The 27,431-nt window shown below is 34.4% G+C and overlaps 2 protein-coding genes across 2 annotated transcripts; one reads left to right on the forward strand and one right to left on the reverse strand.

The window, feature by feature from the left end:
• Positions 1-890: 890 nt before the first annotated feature.
• LOC131929759 (ribosomal biogenesis protein LAS1L) lies at positions 891-14,452 on the reverse strand. Its single transcript, XM_059286115.1, has 13 exons — positions 14,349-14,452; positions 8,908-9,000; positions 8,190-8,333; positions 7,459-7,531; positions 6,831-7,070; positions 6,293-6,378; positions 5,673-5,758; positions 4,243-4,437; positions 3,353-3,491; positions 3,060-3,187; positions 2,539-2,646; positions 1,617-1,824; positions 891-989 (listed from the first exon to the last, which is right to left on the reverse strand). The coding sequence occupies exons 1-13, from the start codon at positions 14,414-14,416 to the stop codon at positions 938-940; spliced, it is 1,620 nt and encodes a 539-aa protein (XP_059142098.1). The 5' UTR covers positions 14,417-14,452; the 3' UTR covers positions 891-937.
• A 1,029-nt stretch (positions 14,453-15,481) lies between these two features.
• On the forward strand, positions 15,482-27,120 carry LOC131929731 (E3 ubiquitin-protein ligase Mdm2). Its single transcript, XM_059286083.1, has 13 exons — positions 15,482-15,599; positions 17,594-17,681; positions 19,825-19,920; positions 20,387-20,461; positions 20,580-20,713; positions 21,596-22,031; positions 22,503-22,557; positions 22,805-22,926; positions 23,640-23,673; positions 24,305-24,402; positions 24,780-24,917; positions 25,975-26,070; positions 26,528-27,120. The coding sequence occupies exons 2-13, from the start codon at positions 17,631-17,633 to the stop codon at positions 27,002-27,004; spliced, it is 1,812 nt and encodes a 603-aa protein (XP_059142066.1). The 5' UTR covers positions 15,482-15,599; positions 17,594-17,630; the 3' UTR covers positions 27,005-27,120.
• Positions 27,121-27,431: the final 311 nt, after the last annotated feature.

Consider the following 27,431-nt stretch of genomic DNA (forward strand, 5'->3'; position numbering starts at 1 on the left):
CATATTACCATTCCTTAGCTACTGAGCAGTATAAAAAATTGGACTAACCATAATAATTTATTTTAGTGTGCCTGTCTTAATATTTTTGAGCTGTGGTTAACTCTGTTAAAGAGCTGTCATCCACATTATTAAACGCAGCAGTTTTAAGATGGTTGTGAAGGCTTTAAGTTTAACAAAATGAGGTCAATGTTTATCCTATTTATACCTCTTGGGTTTTAAAATGTTTTTAAGGGACATCACTCATTACTTTTGGGTTAGTATTAAAATGTTGATAAAGGGAAGTTTACATGTTGTTTTTTAGCCATGTAATCTAATTATTACAAAATAAATTAACTGCTGGTTATGCATCTTTGTTTCTTTTCAATTAAGAACAACTAATGCTGCCTACTTGTTCAATTATGTTAAATACAAATGAAAAAGAAGATCTGTTCACACTAATTAATATCTCATACATTATGACAATATGTTTAGCTCTTGATGACAATTAAAGAACTAAGAAAGTCAATCCTCACAGAACAGTAGCAAATTATAAACATCACACACATCAAAAAGTGAGCAAGGGCATTTTCGTTTTCATAAAACGAGCATTTATAGACATTAACAAAGAGTGACAACGTGATCATAGCATAATAAAACCTAGTTCAATTAAATGAGACAAAATTTAAGTGTATTAGTACAATTAGTTTGTATTTGCGCATTTTTCTGTTTGCGCAGTTTTCCGCCTGCACATTTTTGGCAACCACATCGACATCAAACACTTTACATATTCATCAAACAAACACATAACACACATTATGCATGCATCATACACTTCAGGTATCATTTACATCTAACATCATACACATGAAACAACATTTTGAAAAATACAGTAGAAAAAAAAACACCATAACTGACAGAAACATCCATTTATTAAAAACTAAAATATACAACAGAGTATTTATAAGAGGCCATCATCTTCAACGATGAACTTTGTCCGCTTTGGTGTTGAACTATAAGAAACAAAATTAAACAGTTAAAAACGCATGTTTTTGTCATCACAGGAACAAATGTAAACAATCAACATTTACATTTTTGTAATCAAAGGAACAAATGTAAACAATCAACATTTACATTATTGTCATTGCAAAATGAAATGTAAACAATCAACATTAAAAATTTTTGTCATCACAGGAACAAATGTAAACAATCAACATTTACATTATTGTCATTGCAAAATGAAATGTAAACAATCAACATTAACATTTATGTAATCAAAAGAACAAATGTAAACAATCAACATTTATGGGATTGTGAGCTCCAGTTGTAGAGCACCCACCAGCCAACCCAACAGTGGAGAATTTGGTTCCTCTGCTCTAGTTTGTATGTCAATGTATTTACCCTGCTTAAATGACTTTGAGTTGGGGGAGGAAGATTGTTTTGCATGGTGCTGACCACACAATCCATCTTTTTGCCATATTATAAAACAGATAAACTTATCTCCATACAGACCAATATGTCAGAGTTATTCACTTATCTACTGCTTAAACTCATATGATAAAAATTATTCCTTTACATAAAGTGAAAAAAAAAAATATTTTTTACTTAAAAATTGTAAAAAAAAAAAAAATTGTACTGACTTGCTGTCGTTGACGTCCTCCTTACTGATCCTCTTCCTCCCAACTCCTGCGTCATCTGAGTCACTCAGCTCCTCACTGCTTGCCTCCTTGCTGTACCCGTCAGTTTTGTCATCTGTGTTAAGATCTGCCTCTTCATCATCATCTTCCTCGTTATTAAGGCTATGTGTTGGGATGACACCTAAAGGCACGTTGGACCAATCCACTAGGTCTAAGAGGAAATGGAAAAAACAATTGTGATAATAGTCAAATACAATTAAGTTAATCTTTTTTAGCCTTACATAATACATAATAATAATTATGGTATAGCCAATAAGATAATTCAAGTTATAAACAATTAAGGGTAATGGTAAATACAATATTTATTGTGTGTGAGTTGTAACTTGTGTTGGTTGTTGGTGTTGTGTGGTGTAGTGTAGTCTAATGTGGTGTTCTTTTGTGTAGTGCTGTGTGTAAATTGAGATGGCAGTCTATTCATAATAACTAAACCCAAGATTCTTTTATCAGTAAAAAGTATTAAAATTCATGGCATCATAATTTAGACTTAGCAAGCACAAGAGTAAATTCAACAATCTGATGTTCTAAAATATTTATCAGTACAAAGATGACTTTAAAAAACCAACAATAAAATATGTACAGTACAAAATTTACTTAAAGATTCTTATAAAATATTTACCAGTACAAAGTTGACTTAAAAATCCAATAATAAAATATGTACAGTACAAAATTTACTTAGCGATTCTTAAAAAATATTTACTAGTACAAAGTTGACTTAAAAATCTGATGATAAAATATTTACCGGTACAAAGTTGGCTTTAAAATCCGATAATAAAATATGTACAGTAAAAAATTTACTTAAAGATTCTTATAAAAAATTTACAAGAACAAAACTGACTTTAACAAGCTGATGTTAAAAACTATTTACCAGTGCAAATTTTCCAAGGGATGCCACTCTCCTCCATGCTAGTCTGTATGCTGTGCACTGTACTGGAGGTTAATTGAGACACATGCTTTTGTTTGGCTTGTTTCAGATCTGAAAAAAATAATGTTTTTTAAATTATATATAGCCTTTCATTTTACTTGATTTCAGATAACTAATGTTACATGTAAATTATTTTAATCAAAGATTTTTTTTTAAAAGTGGACTCGGTCTCTAACTCCAAGGTGCTACGTCAAGCTAATATTTTGTTAAGTTATATAAAGCGTATTTAATGTAGACCACAAAAATGAACAAAACAAATAATTTTACATATGAAAAAAGTATTATTTGACTAAAATATGTCCCTTGTAAAACAAAACAAATGAACAAAAATTTCTGTTTTAACTGTGAACAAAGGATAAATCAGTAAAAATGTGTAAATTATAAAAACAAATATTTAACACAAAATGTCTGTTTTAAAATATTAAAAAGTGTGATTTGTTTTAAAGAATGTGTAGCAATCCAACCTTCAATTGTATAGACAGTGTCTGAATCCTCAGAAGAGGAAACATCTAGATTACTTTTAGTTTGAATGTCCAGCAGTTTCAGCAGTTTAGAATAGCTTGCAGCACCTAAACTCTCTTTATCTGCAAGACTATAAAATAAAACAGAAATGTTTATAAAATCAAGCCTTGATACATAAAGAGGAAAACTTTTTTAGCTGAACCAATAACAAGACAATGAGGCTTAAGAATCACTGATAAAATTAATGTAAGAACTTAGCATTGAAATAAGTAAACGATAAGTATATGTTACTTACTATTTCAACAAATGAGCTGTGAAGCCATTAATGTTTTGTAGACAAGCTGTCAACAATGTTTTAGTTGGCATGGCAACAGGGGATTTAAACAGGGAGTCATGTTTCCTTGACTTGGACTTTTTCCTCCTTATTTTTGAACCTGAAAAAAATTCAAAACAATTATCAGGAGCACAATCATGAGAATTAATTTTGTTTCATTTCAAATATTTAGTGCTGTTGTGAATGAGTTAAGGGAAATGAATGGGGGTGAATGTTGTTTATACTTTGTACCCTGTCCTGTTCGTCCCTGTTCAAGATTTTTCCACTCAGCTGTGTAAAAGTACTCATTAAAGATACAACAATGGCAGATGTACATTGACCATGAGATCATCTTAACAAACTGGCTCAAATTCAAGAATGAAAATACTTGCTAGCATGATGTCACCAGTAATACCAAGTACCTGTCACTAAAAGTAATCAATACTACTTGAACTAACCTAATTATTTTAATGACTTAAAAAATTAATTAACATTAATGTTAAACTAAAAAACAAATAACCTACAGTGAAAATGAAATTACTAAAGCTGAAGATAATTGTGATAGACTGGAGAGTGTTAGAACGCAAGACTGCAAGCACAAAAGAATTGAGCTTGGTTTCCAAATATATAAAGCAAACTCATCTAGTAGAGAAAACTCTAAAATTAACAACTGCTGCCTTGAAGAATGTTCTTAGTTTAATGGAAGCACACCCAGAAAGAAAAGCAGGCAGATTTCGGAGTCAATGGGTTATATTAAACACAAGCTAAATGTTGACACACAATAGTTCATTATGTTGGGAAATTTTTTTTTTTATTTAAGTGGTTATGTGATACTTTTCAGTATTACAAAAGTAGTTAAACTATTAAATTACCTTCACACTGAGATAGAATAAAAGCTATCCACGCCACAAGTTGGTAGTTGCGCAGACCTTCACCAGATGTCACAGAAAACATGGCCATCTGCAGCATGAAGGGGAGAGCACCAGCATTGTCAAGTTTTTTCAACAATGGCCGCCAGAAGTTGACCATCTCCACAGGCACAGTGGGTGGAGATTTGTTCAGTAAAGCTAAAATGATGAACATATTTGGTTTAGACAAGGTGGAGATTTGTTCAGTAAAGCTAAAATGATGAACAAGTTTGGTTTAGACAAGGTGGACATTTGTTCAGTAAAAATAAAATGATGAACATATTTTTTTTTATTTAGACAAGGTGGAGATTTGTTCAGCAAAGCTAAAATGATGAACATATTTTTTTGGTTTAGACAAGGTGGAGATTTGTTCAGTAAAGCTAAAATGATGAACATATTTTTTGGTTTAGACAAGGTGGACATTTGTTCAGTAAAGCTAAAATTTAATGATGAACATATTTTTTTGGTTTAGGCAAGGTGGTGATTTGTTCAGCAAAGCAAAGATAATGAACACAATTTTTTAACTGAAAAGGTTGGGGAGTGTTGTCTTATATGCCAAAAAAATATATTTTTAAAACACTTATGCCAGCCAATGGGCTAAAGATAAACTCCGGAAAAACCAAGCTAATGAAAATAAAAACCAAAAGTGCTCTCAAGACCTTTGCGACTGGAGCAGAGCTAGAAGAGGTCGAAGACTTTAAGTACCTTGGCAGCGATATATCAGCAAATGGCAAGCTTGGAGAAAGAAATGGCCACCAGAATAGAAATGGCAGCACAAGCTTTCAACAGACTCGCTAAGATCTTAAATCATCCTCACTGCAGCAGAGAACTAAAATAAGGATCTACAAGTCTAATGTATGTTCTGTACTCCTCTATGCTGCAGAGTCATGGAAACTAAACAAGAAAGGAGAGAGCCGACTCAGAGGATTTGAAAGAAGATCCCTCCAACGCATCCTCAGAATAAAGTTGGATGACAAAGTCCCGAACAAGGAAATATGACGAAGGACAGGATTAAACGACATTGTTTCAGAAGTTCGAATGAGGAGATGGAGATGGCTGGGCCATGTCCTACGCATGAGCAAAAGAAGACTCCCCAACATGGCGCTGAAGTGGACTCCGCATGGAAAGCGAAAAAGAGGAAGACCACTGGGAACATGGAGGAGAGAGATGGAAGAAGAAGTGCAGGCTACTGGCAAAACCTGGCATGAACTAAAGTGGCTCGCCCAAGACAGAGTTGAATGGCGGAGATTTGTTGTTGCCCTATACTCCACAGGGAGTGACAAGGATTAAGTAAGTAAGTAAGTATGCCAGCCAATATAATAAGTGTTCGATACAAGCAGCTGTGGCAGGTGTTTAGTGTAGCAGCACTGAAGTACATGAAGTAAATCATTCACCTGAGCTGGATATTCCCAAAGCTACTAGCTGTTCCTCTGTTGATATCAATATACCATCCTCTAGAAGGCATTTGATGAATCTTAACCTATAAAAGAAAACATTTGTACAGTATTTTATAAATCACAAAATCAAAACATGAAGTACTGACCATAGTATTAAGCTTAATCATAAGAGTAAACACTGATTCAATAGTTTATAATACTACAAAGAAAACCCTGAAAATTATAAATTGTAACCTAAAAAATGGAGACAAAATAAAAAAAAAACTAAAATGAAAGGCTGAAATTTGACTGACCACCTAAAAAAATTAGTGTATTATCCTATATTCCCAGCCCATATAAATCAATTATTACTAAGTTTTTCAGTGATAGATAAGAAATTTTGCTTATCAAACATTTTAAAAATTTTGGTGAACTCATATTTCTTACACCACATTTAAACATAAACTTGCAACAAGTTAATGTTATATGAAAACATTTTTCCCAAGGAACATGTATACTTACTTTTTTGAAAATAATTTTTTAGACATGTATAGTATACATGGCACAAGTATAAATGCTATGTAAAAAATACAAGAAAAAGTTTGAGCTCTGATGAAAAACATGTGGACACTAGCTACCTGTTTTTGATGAGATACTTGTGTAAAACTTTTAGAACCTCTGTGTGATCCCCAGACTCTTTGTCTTTATCTTCAGAACTGATTTCCTACAGATGTAAATCACTGTTTTAAGGTTTTATGTACAAAGTGTTTTTAACTAAAAATAAAACGTTGATACATATATTTTGGGGAACAATTTATGGATGTTACGATAAAAATCTGAGTGAAAAAGAAGTTATAAATTATCTTTACATATTTTATTGCTTAACATTAATTAAAAAAAAGAAATACTTATCAAATGAAGCTGAAATGCCCCCCTCCCCCCCCCCCCCCCCCCCACCCTAAAAAGTTGCACTCTACCCCATCTACAATAACCTTGAAGAAAAGAAAAATTTTCTTTTTTTTATATTACATGAAATAAAGTAAAGTATGAACTCTACATTATGCTTTCTGACCTCCACCCCTCCCCACTCTAAACCCCCCTTACCTATAAATGTATGATGTCATTTATGGACGGTCACCAGTTACTATAAAACGTTCCCAGTAACCTCTGACTCACCTGGTACCTGCCTTTCTGAAAGTCATAGAAAGCTCTGCGTATGTCAGCAAATCTTGGAGACCTGGCCACCACGTCCTTGTCACACTCTTCACTGTCAGCATCTGGGACTTGCTGTGCCCAGAACTGGTCTTTCAGGTACCCCAATGCCCAGCGTGCCCCTGTGGCCAGGGCATCCAGGCAAGGGAGGGAAGCATGTGTGGCCTCGTGACGCAGCCGTACAATCCATTCAGGGATGCCAAACTAAATACGTTTACAAAGTGATCTTGAGCATTTGTGTAGTATTTAAAGCTAGTTTATTTTTATTAATTAGCTGGTTGACTATTAGCATGGAGGTCTCGATTTCAGATCTCGGTCCGCACTTAGGTAGGTCCCTGAGTCCACACAGCTCTGATGGGAACCTGACTCATGTTAGGGAAAGTAATGGTGGCTGGGCATAGTGCTGACCACACCATCCCTTCATAGAGGTCAAGAAACTTGAACTCTACATCATCTGCCCTGTTGATGTTTAGGTCTTAAAGGGTATATTTACTTTTGATTTTGTAACTGCTTCATATTTTAAAGATTATTTTTTAAGATATTTTAAGTATTAAAAAGCTAGACCAAAGGCAATATAAAAAGGTGGACTAACATCTCTGGCAATCAAATGTATTGGCTGTGCTGTGGCTTTTGTCTGTCCCTTCTCTGTAACATGGTTCACAAACCTGCAGGCCATTAAAAGAGTTTTAAAAAATTATTTTTTTTTAATTGGAAAATTTATCAGGACTAAACAATATATTATAACATATTTACATGGGCATTAAAAGAAACAACCGCTGATGCTTAATTCTTAAATCTGAAAAATTATTTTTTCACTATTTCCATAACTCTTCTGTGTGTGCTCTGATTTTTTTTTTATTTCTTTGGTTTTTCCCTTTACCAAACTTACTATTCTTGTTATTAGGTATAAAACTTTACAGTAGCAAATAATATCTAAATAACATATATTTAGGACGTTTTGGCCAAGCGGTAAGGGGCTCGACTACTAACTCTAAAGTCTTGAGTTTGATCAGGATTCAGGTCAGTAGAAAGTCCCAGAGTCCAACTAGCTTGGATGCATAACTAACGCATATTACGGAAAGTAAATGTGCCTGATCAAAGCTGACTACACTATCTCTTCATATGCCAAGGTCACAGAAACAGGTGAACTCTACTTCACTTGCCCCATGGACCATCAAGTTCTTAAAGGGAACTTTACTTTAAACTTTATCAGGACTGAAATATACTTTAACCGAATTAAACATAGTAACAATGTGTATCAAACAATATCATTGGTAACTGTAGATGAACAGGATAAAAACAATAAGTATCAAAATCACCAACCTTATCAGAGCTAAACTATAAATAGATCTGAGTTGGCTTTCCTTCTCCCGAAGTTTTCCTTCTTTCAATGTTTTTTCATGCTCCATACATGACTGCAGCAGCATAGCACTGCTCTCTATAGCCACAGACAGCTTGCTTCCAGCCCTGAAGTCAGATATTTAAAAAGTGAACATCAATGTTTTACATACAAAATGAGTGGCACCCTATCACTTATGTGTGATTTTTTAAAAACATGAATAGGAACAAAATTATCTGTTTTAAACAATTATAAAAATGTTAAGTTTTCATTTTTAACAACAGTAACTGAAAAAAAGAAGCATTTTTAATTGTATACTTCTTAATTTGAAATCATTGAAATTATTGTAGCTTATATACAACCGTAATTAAGTTACATTTTTTCAGAAATTTTTTGGAGGGTTAAATAGAATTAATTATACAATCAAATTATCATTGATGATTTTTATGTTTTCCTAGTGCAATGAATAATATTGGGGCTGTTAGTTGGGCCAGTAGTGAAATGGTGAAGTGAACAAGTGCAAACTTAGTTCACAAAATCCTACAAGAGTAGATCTAACATTACCATTGGCATCATATGGGTCAAATACTTAACTATTGACACTTCAAAAACTGGGATTAGTTATGTGGGAAGGGGGAGGAAAAGGTGGCAAATGGAATCTGCTATTGAGTACCCAAGTAGTCAAGAAAAAAGGTAACCAACCTTGACTTCCAAACAGCAATTCTGTTTATGGCATTTTCTTGAAGATTAACATCATCACTGTATAAATCACTGTAGACATTCAAAAACTCATTCCTAGTTTAGAAAGGGATACAAAAAAAATAGCATTAAAGTTTAATACATGTCACTTACCAGTTTTTTATTAAGTATTTTTTTTATGGACAGCAGTAATAAAATAAAAATTATGAGATCTATGTATCCTTATCTTTCCAAAATCACTAATTAGTATTTTTTTTATAATAACACTGAAATAAATGGAGGCGGAAATAATGGAGCTCACTTTAAGCAAATAGTTTAAAATAACAAACTAGAAATTTCAGTTGCAAAATAAAAATAATAATGTTGTTTTGATATATTAATTCAATTAATATATAGCTTATAAAATAAACATTCCTTTTTAGAACAGCGATTAATTGGGCAGATGAAGTAAAGTAATTTTTTGTACCTAAGCATATGAGGGATAGTCCCATAGTGTGATCACCACTATGCCCAGCTGCTTTTACTTTCCCTAACTTGTGTTAGGTACCCATCAGAGCTGGGTGGACTCATGATGATCCACTGACTTCAACCCAGATTAGAACTAGAGACTTTCGGGTTAGCAGTCTAGCGCTCTACCTCTAGGCCACACCCTTCCATAAATTAATGTATAGGCTACATTATATAATAGGCCTAGGCCCACAAGCCTAATAATTAGATTCATACATCAAAGCTAGATTTATTAAGTTGTGTAGTCTACTTCTTATTATCATTTATATAATTAATAAATCTATTTGGATCTACCCTAACTTAATTGACGTTTTTTTAGAAGCATAGTATCCTTCCTTCTCCCATGCATTATGCATAGTTTATTTCATTCAGGCATTCTTCCCTCCACCCCCCTTCCTCCAAACTAGTATATACAAAATCTATATATATATAATCCTCTACATGGGGACCACGCGGGACACCACTTACGAGCCCTTAATCGCTCTCCAGGCATGCTGAACAGACCATATCTCTATCACCCCCCACCTCAGGTGAGCTGTGGTTCACGCCGATTGTTTACAGTTGTTGTGAAGGGTCAAATTAATGACGGCTATTAGGGGGAGATAATTTAGTTTTTAAAACAATTTGAAACTAAGGGAATATAACAAGTTCTGCTTGATCTTTTCGTTGTTGTCTGTAAACTGTCATCACAGACATCACTACTTTGGCGTGGGGGGGAGGGAGGGAGGGGGAGGATAATCATCCTTCACGAGCTACTGAGTACTGATGATAGTGTTTCAATGCAAAATATTTCCAGTCGCAGCATTGGTATTGTCGAATTCACAAATTATGAATTACTAAAAACCAGAAAATAAAACAACTAAATAACGGTGTATGCTAGCAATGGGTTGGCTCGAATATATACTAAGAAGTGAAGAGTTAAGTTAAGGCAAGAGTAAAACCAGCGTGTGCCCACCATCAATTAAAGTCCCCCCACCACCTGGAGAAAAATGTCTGAACCGAAAGGAGATTGTTTATATTATTGTATTGAGTTTATATTTAACTCAATGCAACAAGCCTGCCGGTTGGTTGATGCCAGGCTGGGGGGACGTTTTGACCGGGATTCCCTACTCATAGCATAGGGACAACTTGAAATTCAGAAATTTCGTCCAAATACAATAAATTGAAAATAAGGTAATCTATCGTTTTAGGTACATAAAATCGCCAGCGGCTAGTAATGTACACAAAAGTTAACTCATTGTCAAGACTTTAATAGAAGTTTATTGGGATATATTTGTGTCAAATATTATAGATAAATGAATAATAAAACTAAATCAATGGCTAAATATATCAATAATGTCAATATAGGCAAGAAATTATCTTTAAACAGCAGTGTTTGCGAGCAGGATTTGCTATATAATATATAAAAAGTGGCATCTGTAAGTTCGAGTGGCTTCCCCTGAATCTTGCGCTATAAGTTTATTATAAAAAAAATAAACAAGATGGCTGCTATAGTAAATGAGCATGGTTGCATCTGTTGTAAACATTGCTAGTCTTCATTTATTACTGAAAAGTAGGCATTTTGGTAAAAATGTTTCTATTTAACACAGAATGATAAAATTTACATAGAATCAAGAAGAGAATCTGCCATTTAATAAACTACAAAAATTATCATTCTATGCCCAGTAGTTTTTTTTATATGAATTTTGAAAGTGTTAGGTAAAACAGTTTATATGTTCAAGTAAAGCTGCAAAATATTTGGTGTCCTTCTTTGAGTTTGTATAACATTGTTGTTATTAAACATATAATGTTAAAAATGTTCATACTGATGCTAGAGGGTGTAGACAACAGGTATATGCAAGTGAAATAAAGATCAATTTAAAGGAAAAGAATTTATAATTAACTTAATTAAGCCCAATTAAGGTGTGTGGTGCAGTTCTACAATGATTGTCACATGTCACTTTTCATACTGCATGTCTATGTTGTTATTGGTGATATAAAGATAAAACTTAGCACGTAGATGCTATTAAGGATGTTGGAAATAGAAACTTACAAGTTTAATGCATGCTAGAAAAAAAAGACAATCACATATAATGAAGTCTATCTAAGGGGGTGGGACTGAAATTTTGCATCAATAATACCTGGATATTATACTCATACTGAAATATGATATGTTTAGGATTATGTTGAAGTATTTAAATATTAGTAGCATTAGTTGTAGGCTACTTTTAATAAGTAGCCAAGGATTGCTAACAGTGGCGTGGGCAGGGGGGGTTACGGGGGGTCATAACCCCCCCCCCCATAGACCCCTCGGTATATAGAAAATGTATGAGGGGGGGGGGGTTCAAATCGAAAGTTTGAGGGGGGTGCAAATCGAAAGTTTGTCCCCGGGTAAAAATTGGACCCCCCCCCTTGAGACGATCCTGGCCAGAGTTTCTTCCAGGCGTCTCTTCGGGGGGGGGGGGGGGGGGCTTTGCCCACCCGAAAAAATTTTACCGCCCCCCCCCCGAACGAAATGAAATTTACATAATTTATATAGAAAATATATACTTTTAGCAGTGTCCGCCCCCCCCGAAGAAAGTTTACCGCCCCCCCCCCCCCCCCCCCCGAAGATTTCAAGTGCCCCCCCCGGAGAAAAAAGTCTGGAAGAAACACTGATCCTGGCTACGCCACTGATTGCTAATCAATAGTGTAACAGACGAGATGTGTGGCAACCGAAGGATAGACAGCTGCCTTATTTGCTGACCTGAACCTACTATATAAAAAAACATTACTGTTGTTTAGTTTGTTATTTTTAAGTAAAATTAAATCACATTGTTCAAAGTGTTACTGTTTCTGTTTTCTTTTTGACTTTAAAAAAAATGTAGACTGGAGAGCAATATTTATTTAGATCTAGAATCTAGAGGAATCTAAATCTAGATCTAGATCTAGGACCTATTTAAAATTTTAATTATTATTTACCCTATTGAGTCTATTAATGAATGGGACTATTAATTCCAATGCTTTAAATTTTATTTAATCCATAAAAAACTATGTTATAAGCTTAGATTAGTTAGATCTTGCCAATTCAATAAACACTGTTAAACAGCAATAATGTGCGAATTTTTTATTTCATGCCTATGGGCCGTCATGAAAATTCTAACTCGGCCGCCATTATTAAAATTGCGTAGATCTATATCATCACTTCACGCAAGGAGAAATATCTCGTATATAAAGAGCTCTAAAGCCCATAAAACCAACATTTCCATCCATCAAAATGGTTTGGCATTACTTATTTACTCGTTTCCTATACTTATTCTCTTTTTTTAAAGCCGAAATTTAGTTCTGAAAGTAGCGTTTCGGTACTGCGCGGTTTTGATCGATTTTCGCTATCATCGTTAGGCTGCTTTCAGTATTGAGTATTGTAAAATGGCAGCTACTTCTATCAATGAAACATTTAAATGATAAAATTCAACGCATATGATAGTATCGAATATATTTAATTTTTCGATTCTGATGGCTAGAATTAACATTCATTGGAACGGCGAATTTTTTCAAGTACGTATGAAATAGTCCGGATGCAGTTTGGATCGCAAGATGGTGGCGAGTCGAAAAGCCTACTGAAAAGTTTTAATTCAATTTTTTCAAAACAGGTACATAAATGAAACAAGGAAACATTTTTGTATTTTTCAAAACATAAATCCTCCTCAAAATGTGAAATAATTATTAAAATGTAAGGAGTCACCTGTTTTTCACATTACTAGATCTAGAGGAGCTTACACTTTTCGGACACACATAGCGAAAAAACGCAACGTAAAAATTCCATGCGGTCTCATTCAGTAACCGCTTAACATAGAAAACAAAAAAAAGTATCATATCTATCCGCAACCATTCTACTTTAATAATGTGTGTGTCATTTTGTATTCATACGCATAGAACTTAAGCTATTCTTGTTATAGTGACTGGGGGGTCTTAACGTGTGTTCGAACACATGTAATACAGTTTTACATGTGTTCGGACACCTTTACCCGTCATCGGACATAGCACTTTTTGTTCATTTAGAATAATTTAAAGTCAATTTAATGAATAAAAACATATATTATATGCATTTATATTGTGTTATTGATTGTTTGTGAGGTAATTTTAATAGTATAAAACCTTTTTCCCACACTCCCAAAGTTCATCCCATTCAGCCATTGCGGCTCGCGCAGTACGCTGCTAAGCCAGCCAGGTCACATGATTCCCCCTCCTCTTTTGCATTCCACTGCCTTCTTGACCTTATTTTGACCCTTTCCCTTCAATAACCAGCCCCTTTTATGCTCTAAATTCTTATTTAGTAATATTTTTGTGTTGGTGTCCGATCCCATGTAAGGCCAAATAAGTTAGCGAACACCCCTTTTTTATTGTTCAAGCACAAAAAACCCCATTAACCTTGACATTTACGATGTTCCATACATATATAGAAGCTATTTATAGTGTAACCTTTTAGCTAAGCATTGATTGGTTCAAGTTTTGCCCCTAAGTCCAACCCTAGGTCACTTCATCCGGCTGGTGTAAAAATAGAAATGTGCGTACCATGCAACGTTAAAAAATTTCTAAAAATAATTCTTGAGAAAGGAAACGGAAGTACTTGACACGGAAGTGTTCATAAATGAACAGTTTACGTGCAGGCGCCGTGGTTTCGCGTGAGACATGCTAATTAAAGTTTCTATGAGCCAAAAACCGACGAAGTGTTCGGTCCTACGTAATTTTTGGTGTGTGTCCGAAAAGTGTAAACTCCTCTAGTCGCGGGCGATTTTACGTACGCGGCGGCGGATAGATTACCGAATTCTAGAATCCACTCGCGTCTACTGCAGGCAAATATCAATATATGTGTGAACACATAAACTCAAATAAACTGTTCTTAATTTAATGGCCAATATTGTTAGCTTTTCAACACATGTGCTGGCAGAGGCCTGGATCTAGAAATCTAGATTTACCTGTTTTTCCATGGAACAACATGTTTTATTGTGCCTGGGGATAGTAAAGACATCAATGGAGCAGCCATTTTGATTTGAGTGACCTATGACCCAAGGGTTCTTGACCTTTCATTTTATTCGATCTATTTTTGTTGCTCATCGCAGTCACTGGGGTTTCCCGAAAACGTGTCTGAACTTGTTTGTATGTCAGACCCCTGCCCTAACTTGCCTCTTCGATCATCAACATCGCACAAAAACGAATTGGCTGATGGCTATAATTTTTTTTTTAAATTGTAGTTAGCCTACTAAAAACTATAGCCTACTTATTTATTTTTCCCCGCAAATAATAAGCCTGTAAATAAAATATATGCTTGCCATATAAATAGAAATTATGTAGGCACAATGTAAACGCTAATCAAAATCAAATATAAACCGTTGGCCCATTTAAAAAGGCATTATGTCTATATGAACTTTTTGCGCGGTGAAGGAAAGTTCAGTCTGTGTCACTGTGACATTTTATCGACAACCCGTGGATCTATACGTAAAATAAAAAAAATTGGCTGCCAAACCATTATCTAATTTTAGTTTATCGGACAGTGTTCGCGCAAGCCATTTCCATTTAAGCATTAATAAAGAAGAGCAGTTTCAGCCTGACGCTTCTGTACACCTCTGATATGGTAGGCTTATATATTGGCTTATATGATTTTTACCAACATCTCATATTGATATGTACGGTCGGACTTGTTTTTACCGCACTCCCCCCCCCCCCCCCCCCCTTTTTTTTCACTACTTCTCCGAACTAAACTAGATCAAGATGTGTTGTTAAATATAAAACCAAAAAGCTCATCAACTCTGCTCCGCTTATTTATCATTTAACTCTCGAAAAATTATTGCCTAATCGGATCTTTTTTCTTTTGCAGTAACATAGATCTAGAATAGATCTAGATCTACTAAACAAAAGACAACATAGGTGAATAATATTTTTTTAAACATTTATTTACACTTGTTAATTTAGATTATAGATCTAGTTTAAATACTGTAACAGTAAGTGGGTTGTTTTTTGTTTGTTTGTTTTGGTTTTTTTTTTTCAATATTTCAACATAGATCTAAATAGGCTTTCTTTTGACAGATTTCGACTGCATGCAGTTTCGGTGTTTAGATTTCCCTTTTCTGATGGTGTATGATAAAACTTCGTAGTTTTGTTTATATAATTTTGCCACAACCTCCACTTAAATTATTAATGATTTAATCTGAAACACGACAATTTTAGAGGTATAGACTACTTTATATTATTTTAGCCTAGGCCTAATTAATTATTAATTATAAACTAAACAGATAGGCCCTAGTGCCCTACACTACAGACAGTGACTGAGTGAGTGAGTTGAGTGAGCTGAGCCTAGAAAAAAAAAAATGGCTAGATCTAGATCTAGCTAGATTCTAGATCTACATCCAGATCTAGATCTAGGCTAGCAGGGGAGAGATCTAGCTAGATCTAGTTAGAATCAGATCTAGATCTAGATTTATCTAGAATATATATATATTATATATTAACTATTATTAACTAACTACTACTACTAACACATGACTAACAATAACATCAACAATCTTTTCTGTGAATCACTAGATCTAGATCTCTAGGCCTATAGAAATCTAGCAGCTACTACTACTTAGTACTTACTAGATCTAGATCTACTAACTACAAAGACACTAGTAACTTGTAACACAAACAACAAACTTCAAACATTCATTAATAATTAACTGATGCTGACGTATCGACTGCATATTGATATTAAACATCAGCAGTTGGTCTGAAAAAAAAATTACCAGTACCAAACTGGAGAAAAACTGGGCAAGACCCTATCTAATAGCTAAGAAATACAAAAGTGCAAATGTTGAATGCAAAATGTGAAAATGGGGATGCATTGGACACACTTTGTCTTTGCATAAACTTAAACCAACAACATCACCAGACAGGCACTAGATTGGAATCCCCAAGGAAAGAGAAATATAATGCTAAAACAAACTTGGAAATGGTCAGCTGTAGGAGAAGCAGAAGAAGCCGGATGTTGTGGACCCAATTTGAAGGAATTGCACAGAACCGAGTACAATGGAGGGGTGTGGTGGTTGCATCCTAACGTTCACAAGTGTTCCCCAGAAATGATCTTTTTGCTCGTTCGAGATTTCCTCCAACTCGTTATGCGCCTACAGGAATAATACTTTTTATACTAATACTTGTAATAATGTAACTAATTATTAGGCCTATAACATAATAAATAAAAATTAGGCCTTAAAGAGCCTAACTTTTAAATTTATATTGTTTGGCCTAAGACTCCTAATCTTACTTGCGACATGTAGATTACTACTTAGAATATATACACTATATTATAGTATAGACCAGGGGTTCCTAACCCCGTGCCCGCGGGCGCCATGGCGCCCGCCGAACGATTCGTATGTGCTCGCCTCTCACTATTCGACAGGGACAGAATTTAATTTTTTCATAAACACTATTGAAAGGTTGAAGGGGATGGAAATCGAAAGTTTGGGGGGGGGGGGGGGTGCAAATCGAAAGTTTGAGGGGGTGGGGTGCAAATCGAAAGTTTTGTCCCCGGGTGATGGGAAGGGTCGCTACGCCTCTGGAAGGAGTTTGTCGCTTTAATATAGGTGGTGCCCGCCACCCTACCGATATTTTAGAATGTGCTCTAGAGTAAAAAAAAAGGTTGGGAACCCCTGGTATAGACCTAGATCTAGAAATTTTACATGTCTAGGTATTGTATACAAAAAAAGCAGGCTAGCGACAGTAAACATTCATCAACTTACTAACACAAGTAATGAAATATTTATAAGAACAAATGGTCCTATTAATAATATTTATTTATTAAATTAATTTAGATGTCTGGAAAATCAAGAGCTGGATCTAATACATTTTAAATAAATTATCTTACAGCTTAACTTTTAAAACTAGTTTTAAAATTCTTAGCACTTAGACCGCACTCTGGTCTTGTTATTCACTGGGCTATAATGCTTTAAAGTTTTACTGAATAGTGTCTTGAAGTTTGAAACAACATTAAAATAAGCGTAAATATTTAGAATATATGAAATTTGGCATTGCTTACTTGACTAGCAGTGGAATAGAAAACCAGTAATTGTGCATGTGCACAGGTTTATTTTTGTTCTTTGTTTGGAGAGTAAAATATTAGCTTGGTTTTTATTATGTTGGCTATGATCAGGCCTAAAGGAAGAATAAACTTGAAAATTGTATTTTCCAGGCAGTGGTGGTAAAAACTATTTAACGTTCAACTGGCAATGTCGGGTGCTAGACCAACTTCAGATGACACAGACAGATTACAACCTCCGGTAATTGAAAGCTGTTTTGCTAATAAGAGAAATACACCTTTTTTGTTCTTTTTTTTTTTCTTTTAAAATATCATGGGTAAATCCTATTTAAAGTAAATAGAGATGATGCATAGTTGTTTTCAAATCTTCTTAATGTCTATAACATCAGTTGAACTCATTGTTATTTTTGGGGAAGCAGCTGATGTATTTATTTTGTATCTTTAAGCCATAGTCGAAGTTTATTGGCTCACTGACATTATTTATATCTTTATAGCCTGTCAACAACAGGTCAATACGACCTCAAAAATGCCTTTGACCCTCAGCATAGCCACTCCTTTCTTTTATTTCCTGTTTCTAGCTGGGCTATTTTTAGCTCCTATGAAATAGCAACATTGTTATAATAGGCTAGACCAGAAATGGCATCATGCATTTATCAATTCAAATTACTATGCTGTTGACAGTGGTAATTTTTATCAAATATCTTTATCTAATTTCATTTTTAAATTTCAGTTTATCGTTAAATTTTTTGCTTCTGTTTTAAGCCATTTAATCATTGTATAATATAGAATTCTAGACAGTTAGATTCTAAATTGAAAAATTCAATTTTTATTCTATTCTAGATCTAGATCTAGATCTAGATTCTATAATGTAGAATTATACTAGTAGAATAGATCTAGTCTAGTAATAAAAAGTATAGGAAAAAAAAGTAGATTCTATGTAGATCTAGATCTATTTGTTCAAAATCTAGTGAGTTGTTTTTTAAAAAAACAAAAGCTTGATAATGTGTTTTACTTTTTTGCTGAATGGGTGTGTAGAATGTAGATCTAGATTCTAGATACTGTAACTGTAGTAGTAGTATAGTATATATAGATGTAGGTAGATCATGGCCATATTTGTTTTTAGTTTTAGTGACAAGATTGTTAGAAATTTTTTTTTACCAGATTTCTTCATTAAATAATTTTTTAAACTTATGTTACTGATACTGCAAATCGTTTGACCTTTTGAAAGTTGAAAATCTTAAAAAAAATATGTTCTATTTTTTAAAAAAAATGAAGCACATCAGCTGTAAGTTTTATTTTTATTAAAATTTAGGCCGATGCTAGCCGGAATAACTAAGATACGCAAGCGCAATGGAGAGAAACTACGACTTGCCATCACGGCGATGTTTTCGATGGTTTTGCACATGCGTGTGTTTACAACCGCAGAACCTTAACCCCCAACCCTAATCCTATCCCTAATCGTATCCCTAACCCTATCCCTAATCATATCCCTAACCCTAGCCCTAATCCTATCCCTAATCCTATCCCTAACCCTCATTCTAGCCCTAACCCTAGCCATAGCTCACTGCGCAGAGCTATCTTTTGCCGACTAAGTGGAGACGTTGGGGAGAAAAATCTTCTTCCTAGTAGTCACTTCGTAAAATTTATTTTTTAAAGCTGGTAAACTTCTACGCAGGATACTAGTGACTCTAGTACATAATGTTTTTTTCTGCCACATATTTGTTGCTGGGCTTTAAAAAAAAAACTTGAAATGTACTGTGTAATAGGCTGCGGAAATCGTATTTCACTATAAATAGCCCTATGATGGCTATTCGTACTCTGACCAATCACCGCAAGGCATTTTTCTGTGATTCTTAAATTCCCATATTTATGCAACATAGAACTCATTTTTTTTACATGTAACCTTATCACTAAACTTGAACCTTAACCATACCCTAATCCCTATCCCTAATTCCTAACCCCAAACATCTAAACCTACCCTAATGCCTAACTCTAAACTTAACCCTAAACGTAAAGTAAGAAAGAAAAAGCAAAAAAACAAGAAAAAAGCTCTCAGCCAAAAGGAATGGAACCCACGTCACGAAAACTAACCAGCCACTGTGTAATCACTTCGACCACCCAAACAGCTTCAATAATGCTTGAAAGTCAAGTGTCATACGCAAGAAAATTTTTAAAAATAAGTATGCGCACAAGCCCAAGTTTATACATTTGACTGGCGGGTTAAATATAGTGAAGTACAAAAAGCCTTCTTCTGGCTGTTTGTTGCCACTCCCTTGTAATATCCTTTACAAATTAGAGTATTTCTGTCTGTTATATTAATTCCTGAATTATACTTGTGTCAAAATTAGAGTTTAAAGAAAACAATTGAATGCTTTATTTCACAGCCTGACCAACGTAGCTCCCCACCTAGAAATTCTGAGAAGCCAGTACCTGCTAGGTATATAGTTGAAGCTGAAATGACAACAGTCAAATTGCCAGTGGTATTAGTTGCTTTCTTCTCATCTACAATTAATATATTTTTAAAATGTTTTTTTTTAATTCATATTTTATGAATTAAGAAATCCAACAGTGACAATAGATACTATTAGATAGCATGACATTATAAATTAAAATTAACATTATCATAATGTAGGTACAATTTATTTTGTCATGTCCTTTGTAGTTAATGAATAATATTTGTGAATCGATAATTGTGTACTAGCTTTTAAAACTGTATTTTCTAGGATTTTTTTTTTATACCTAGGAATAATTTTTTAGAATTAGTTTTAGAACTTAATATTCACATACAAAACAAATAAGTTTACTGAAAATTTGAAAAGTTTAGTTCCCTGATCTAGTTATGTGACTTATGTCCCCTTTCCTCTGTTTGATACATTAACAGTGAAGTCCATTAATTTTCAAGTAGAAATAATAAATATATTTATGCTAACCTTAACTTTTTTTTAGCTAACCCCAAAGCCTGATTTCCTCAAAGTAATTCATCTTGGAGGTGGAGTAGGCCAGACTTTTACAATGGCAGAGGTTAGAAAAATATTCTAATTACATTGTATATCTGACACAATTTTTATAACCAGTGGATTAGTTTGAAGCAACAATGTTTTTCAACAGTCCAAATCCAAGGCTTTGGTTTTTTTCACAGATTATTCAACATGTTAAAGAGTACATAAGGGAGAGAACCCTGTATGATTTACAAGACCCAAGGATAGTTCACTGTGGTGGGGATCTGCTGGGTAAAGCATTGAATGTGGAGTCTTTCACAATACATGAAGCCATGTGAGTACTGTTACAAGGTGTTGAAATACTGACATCGGAATGTAGGGTATCTTTCAAAAACACTTTAACTTTTTTTTCTTTCATCTTTTTTATCACAGAAAAATAAATGCTTATGTTACAAGGTGTTGAAATACTGACATCGGAATGTAGGGTACTTTTCAAAAACACTTTAACTTTTTTTTTTTTAATCGTTTTTTTATCACAGAAAAATAAATGCTTATGTTACAAGGTGTTGAAATACTGACATTGGAATGTAGGATATCTTTCAAAAACATTTAAGCTTTTTTTTTTCATCTTTTTTTTATCACAGAAAAATAAATGCTGTCTTGCAGATATTAAATTTCAGCAAATAATTTTAAAATTTTCATGATTGAAACTACAGTTTTAAAAGCTTTTGTTTAGAGCTTGATTATTCATTAAGGTACTGTTAACCCTTAAAGCGCGGGCCACGTGGCCTTATGCGTTATGTAACATTAAAGCCACGATAGTGGCTTGGCACGCTCTAAGGGTTAAACAATCACTTTTTCACTGACTACTACCAAATATATTTTAATCTGTACCTATGTGATCATACATATTTAAAAAAAATTTTATACCGTTCAGCTTTTTTATTTTAAAGAAAGAGTCCCCTAAAGAGGCTAAAACACGTGGTCTAAGCTGCAGATTTTTACTTCCCCCTTAGTATTAGTAGAGCCTGTTAAAATGATGATCAAAATTTTGGGAATGTTTGGGTTTGAGTCTAGCCAATCAGTTCAATAAGTAGTTTGTTAATTTAAAATAAGACCTGTATTAAATAACTTAGAATTTGATTTCTAAAGTTACCATTATCTCTAAACTGTGTCTCTTAATTTCCATTGTTTTATCAATACTTTTTTTTCCCAGAGCTTTGTTCAGGAAAAATTGCACCTGTAGACAACTTGTAGCTCGAGAAGTGTGTTCAAGGATGTTGCCAACCCCTTCCACTACAGCTCTACCCTCCTCCACAACGCTACCCTCCACCACCTCACTACCCTCCCCCTCAGCACCAAGACCTTCACCTTCCTCCACTGCATCAACAACTGTACCATTCTCCACAACACGAACTATATCAACCCCCTCCACAACTCGAACCATAGCATTTTCTTCCAATAGAGGCACACCATCTTCCAGTGCAAGAACACTACCGTCATCATCTTTCACAACACACCCATCCTCATCTGTCTCAAAAACATTACCATCCCCATCCGTCACAAGAACAGCACCCTCCCACCTGAGCACCAGTTCTGTTACAGATAGCATTACATCCAGGGGATCCCATTTCCCGCATTCTTTCAACAAAGTGAGTATTGACCAATAGAATTTTTTAGCTGTTTTTGTTAAACTTATTAGCTGTATCACATCACTTGGTTTTGTTTAGTGTTTAGGTCAATTTCTACAGGTAATAACAAACTGTGAATTTAATAATTAATACAAACCTAGCAATCACTGAACAAGTTACAGTAGAGTTGACCTGTTTCTTTTACCAAAGTGTATAATTTGATTGTGTAGTCAGGAATATCCCCAAGTGAGCCACTACTAACACTTGGCTATATTGCATAGAAGTCAATCATCTTTAAAATAACCTTCATTTTGGTTGATTTATTTATCGTCAGGTGATTTGAGTTTAAAAATCTTTATTACTGTAGAAAAATGAAACTCAATGATCTGGTATAGAATCGGCTCTAAAGGTCTTGTGCTCTTAAAAGCTCGATCAAGTTTATACTTTCTTATATTCCTACACTTCCAAAACTAATACCATGATCCTTTTCAGAATACGTCCTTACCAGGCTCTAGAATATTCCAAACTTTTTCATCACAGACATCAGGTTTGTTGGTTGTTTTTTATTTTTATTCACTTTTCTATCTCTCCTTTTAAAGTTAAAAAAATAAAACTTTAAAATGAGTGATTTCCCTTGTTTATTTTTATTCACTTTACTACCTATCCTTTTAAAATTTTAAAAATAAAAAAATTTAACATTTAAAAATTAGTGTTTTCTCCTGTTTTAATTTTTCCATCTGCTTAATATATTTTTTAACAAATTGAACATGATAGAAAATTCTTTTTTTTTTCAGTGCCTCAGCCCTCGTCTTCCTCATTTCCTTCTTCATCGTTGCCTTTTTCATCATTTTCATCCAAGTTTAAAGCTGCAGACGCAGTAGTAATCATCACAAAAGAAAATTTGAAGCAATCTGAGGTATATATTAAATCTTTAAAAACTAGTTTTTAGAAAATTGGGACATCTATTAAAAGTACTTTACCCTGGTTTTTTTTTTAAATATTATGTGACCTATGGTGATGCACATTTCACAAGACATGGGGGAAAAATTGATGTGATTCCTGCTGGCTGTTAGATTGGAATTAAGGTCTTAATATAAACGAGCCGACCCGCGGTGTATCATACGCCGCTATTTAGTTGTTTTTTCTACTTATCAGTAATTCATAATTTGTGAATTCGACAGTACCAATGCTGCCACTGAAAATATTTGCTTTAAAACACTAAACCCCCATTCCCCCCTCCTCTTAGTTACCTCCTCTAAGTTTAAAATGGTTTCAAACTGAATTATCTGCCCCTAATAGCCATCACCAAACTAAACATTTAGCGTGAACTACAACTCACCTGACCATGTGGGGGGGGGGGGGGTGGTAGCGATAGAGAGGAAGAGAGGGGACTGCAAGGCACGCACTTGCAGCTTTTTTTCTAACGGCTCCCAGAAGAGAATTATATATATAGATTTAAACTTAAAGTTTCCACTGAATCTGTGTAAATTTAGTTTAAATACACTAAAACTTCTTATCTCAGCCCGATAAATCCCTTGAATTATTTATTGGAATTATCTTGGTTTTTATTTATTTCATCTTAAGCGAGATTTAAACATGAAAATATTTTTTTATATTTGTTTTTATTAGGTTGTCACATCATCAGATGATGAGAGGCACAAAGGTGAGTCATTTGTTAGTTTTATCATCTTATTTATATTTTTTTTTAAATAAATAAAAGTTCTATTTACCTATTTTCAGGTATAAATAAATACATAATCGACAGCCTCAAAATATAAGTGTTTGATCCTTATCTCTTGTTATATAGATTAGAAATTATTCTGTGGATTATTTTACTCTTGTTAAAAAGTTTGGAGTAGGGGCAGTTAACCTATAAGTGATCCTCAATTTATTGTATTTAAAAATTGAAATCATTATTTTTAATTAGCATATGTTTAAAGCTGAGGTTTAAGGAAATAACTGCACAGTTGAATAGATGTAAATTAGGGATATTGGAGTATAGATGTGGATGATCAGTATTATAGTACAGATTTTAATATGGATTAGTGAAATAGTAGTATAGAAGTAGATTAGGATTATTGTTACTCTGTTGTTGAGGATTAGGGATATTGATGCACAGTTTGTTGATTAAAATTCATAACACTCAAGATTTTCACTGTGCATTTCACAAGTTTAAAGTCAAAATTTTCTTGCTAAGCTCATTGTTGTAGTCTTATTCAAAGGTTTTAAAACTTGTATTATTTACAAATTATAGCTGGATTTTAAACTTCATTTGCTATCTGTCCTCTCTTTAGTCCCTGGAGCTTCTGGCTATGATGAACCTGACAGTGCTGGCAGATTACGGGTGGGGGAAGATGATATAGAGACGGATGGCGTGGATCAGCCTGGGGGAGTGAGTACAAATCTTTTACATTTTTTTTATCTTGCTCAGTTTTTATAGTCAGTTAGTTTTAATATCTAATTTTTGTACACTAATTTTTTTTTTTTACAATCTTGCGCTGTTTCTTATTACTTATAGCAAATTCTTAATACTTAAAATCAAAATGATTATTTCAATCAAGTTAATCTTCTTGTATGAATGAAACTTTAGCACTCTCATCTATGTTCTTTGACAGCTATTTGCACTGTTATTTTTGGCCTATGATTCACTTTCTCTGACTTCACTATGTTCTATCACACCTCTATCTCTCCACAGGACACAGTTGTCTTGGCCTATGATTCACTTTCTGTGACTTCACTAGGTTCTATCACACCTCTATCTCTCCACAGGACACAGTTGTCTTGGCCTATGACTCAGACACTTTCTCCGTGGAATATGAGATTGAGTCCAGCTCAGACACTGATGGACACAACGTTCACGATGACCAGGACCAGGAATCTGATGTCAGCTCGTCCACATCTGGGAAGGTCAGTTCCATATTTTTGTTACTCACCTTAAGTTTCCTGGTGGTCTCTTGAGTTTGTCATACTTCCTCAACTATCCCTTACACTTTATTCCAACACTAGAATTTACTTTGGTTTTATCCAGTCAATTTTTAGTTTAATTGCACTAGAAACTAAAAAAAAAATTGTTTTTATACAGCACTCAAATTGCATAAATGGATAGAATTTCCATGGATTTCTTACTTCATTTAACAGTGTTATAAAAATTTTAATTAATGCAGGCTTGAAATATGTACAAATCATTTTAAAAAATAAATTATGTTAAGTTAGGGGTTCATACTCATTACTCTAGCTAAATCTGGCCACAAAGAATATTTTCTCTTAATTCCAAACTCTCCTAGATAGAAAGTTTAATACATGAGGCCTTTGTAGTTGCTTGATACTTGTAATTCAATTGCTAGGGCTTGCACACCTTACAGTTCTTCCAGGCATCTCTTCAGGGGACAGTGCCCCTCCCCCCTGAAAAACGTATAAAGCCCCCTAAACGAATTAGAATTTATGTAGGAAATATATACTTTTATACATATCCAACGACCCTGTACCCCCGGAGAATAAAGTCTGGAAGAGACACTGCTCACCAAGTCCACAATTTAAACAAGAATTTTTCTTACAGTAGTTTAACAGCAGATGTTGCTTCTCTTGACACCAGTTATTTTTTAACGATTGTTTTTAAAAAAAATCCTCTAGAGCGCCCTGCTCTTAGTGTGTAAGATGTTGCTTCTATTGACATCATTTATATTTTTAACCACTGTTTTATAAAAATCCTCTAGAGCGCCCTGCTCATAGTGTATAAGATGTTGCTTCTATTGACATCATTTATATTTCTAATGACTGTTTTTAAAAAAATCTCCTAGGGCGCCCTGCTCATAGTGTGTAAGATGTTGCTTCTATTGACATCATTTATATTTCTAATGAGTGTTTTATAAAAATCCTCTAGATTGCCCTGCTCATAGTGTATAAGATGTTGCTTCTATTGACATCATTTATATTTCTAATGACTGTTTTTAAAAAAATCTCCTAGGGCGCCCTGCTGATAGTGTGTAAGGAGAGTGATGTGGAGTACCTGGCAGACTACAGTGACTCAGACAACGGCAGTGACGCAGAGTTGTCAGAAGCTGTAAGTTGTTGGTGCATAGGAAAACTGTTCATATACCTATACTAGACATACACACACATACATTTTTATGTAAAAATAACTATTTAATCATAAATATAAAAAAGTAAAGTACTCTTTTGCACCATATGGTCCATGTGGTAGGTAAAGTAGAGATCGTCTGTTTCAGTGACCTTGACATATGAAGGGATAATACTGTCATCACTATTTACATGTGCTTCCCTTTCCCTGAGTCTGGTACCTATTTGAACTGGATGTCCTACAGATTTAAGCCTGGATCTGAACTCGAGACATTTGGGTTAGCAGTCAAAGGCTCAACCATTCAATCATGCTGTTCTAATTTTATAAACATAAAACAATGTAATTAATTGAATCTGTATTTTCAAGGGAGATAACTGTTTTTTAAAAAGTTTTTTTTTTTAAAAAACTGTAGAAGTTATCCTCCTTGGTTCTTTCTCAGGACAAATGGCTGTGCCAGACTTGCAACACAAAGAACCCACCCTTTCAGAGGAACTGCAGCGGCTGTTGGAGCATCCGTCTAGACTGGCTGCCCACAAGCACCAGCAGACCAGAGCCAGCCCATGAAGAGATCCAGACAGCCAATTCAAGTTCGTCTGAAACTCCAGGCTGCTCTCAGACTACCTTGAGCCAGGACAGCACCAAGGTCAAGTCCAGTCAGGACAAGGACCTGACCTCCGACTCTTGCGACTGCCAGGACAGCGAGATGGCCAGTCCGCCGCCGAGCCAGTCGGCGTCGAAACGGGATGAGTCGTGCGTGGTGTGCCTGACCAGAAAGAAAACGGCCAGCATCATCCACGGCAAGACCGGACACCAGGTTTGTTGTTACCGCTGTGCGAAGAAGCTGAAGAGACAGCGCAAGTCTTGTCCGATATGTCGCAGGCCCATCCAAAAAGTGATCAGAAACTTTCATCTGTAGAGTAAAAAAAAAACAATACCACATATGGCAAGACCAGATAGTGATTGTCCATTGTTGATCTGATTTGTTCTTATTTATGATTCTAATATATTAAAGCCAGTATGTTGAGGGCTAAACTAATCTCTTTGTGTTTTTCATTTGTTCTTTTAATTTGTTTGTACTGAATACGTTTCAGTAAAGAAATTCGAGACCATCTATATTAAGGCATGATCCTAGTATATGATTAATTTTAGTTTCAAAATTAAGAATAAGCGCATGAAAAAAACTAGAATCATATTTCAAACTGCTTTAATCTAACAAAAGAATAAGTATACATCTACCTTTACTATATCCTAAGTCCTCTAAAAGTATTAAGCTATTGCTCAGTCATTTATACCCACATTTGACTAAAAGGAAATAATACATCTGGATAACTTTTTCATATGTT

Source organism: Physella acuta, unplaced genomic scaffold, assembly GCF_028476545.2.
Source record: "Physella acuta isolate Inbredline_101_S28 unplaced genomic scaffold, ASM2847654v3 ptg000095l, whole genome shotgun sequence".
Taxonomy (NCBI): Eukaryota; Metazoa; Mollusca; class Gastropoda; family Physidae; genus Physella; species Physella acuta.

Coding starts and splice junctions, on each gene's coding strand:
- LOC131929759 (XM_059286115.1), bottom strand. CDS start 14,416: ATGGCTGCTCCATTGATGTCTTTACTATCCCCAGGCACAATAAAACAT. Junction 4,438..5,672: donor TTTGGGAATATCCAGCTCAG/GTGAATGATTTA, acceptor TCATCATTTTAG/CTTTACTGAACAAATCTCCA. Junction 1,825..2,538: donor CCCTTGGAAAATTTGCACTG/GTAAATAGTTTT, acceptor ATTTCCTCTTAG/ACCTAGTGGATTGGTCCAAC.
- LOC131929731 (XM_059286083.1), top strand. CDS start 17,631: ATGTCGGGTGCTAGACCAACTTCAGATGACACAGACAGATTACAACCT. Junction 24,918..25,974: donor GCTCGTCCACATCTGGGAAG/GTCAGTTCCATA, acceptor AAAATCTCCTAG/GGCGCCCTGCTGATAGTGTG. Junction 26,071..26,527: donor ACGCAGAGTTGTCAGAAGCT/GTAAGTTGTTGG, acceptor GTTCTTTCTCAG/GACAAATGGCTGTGCCAGAC.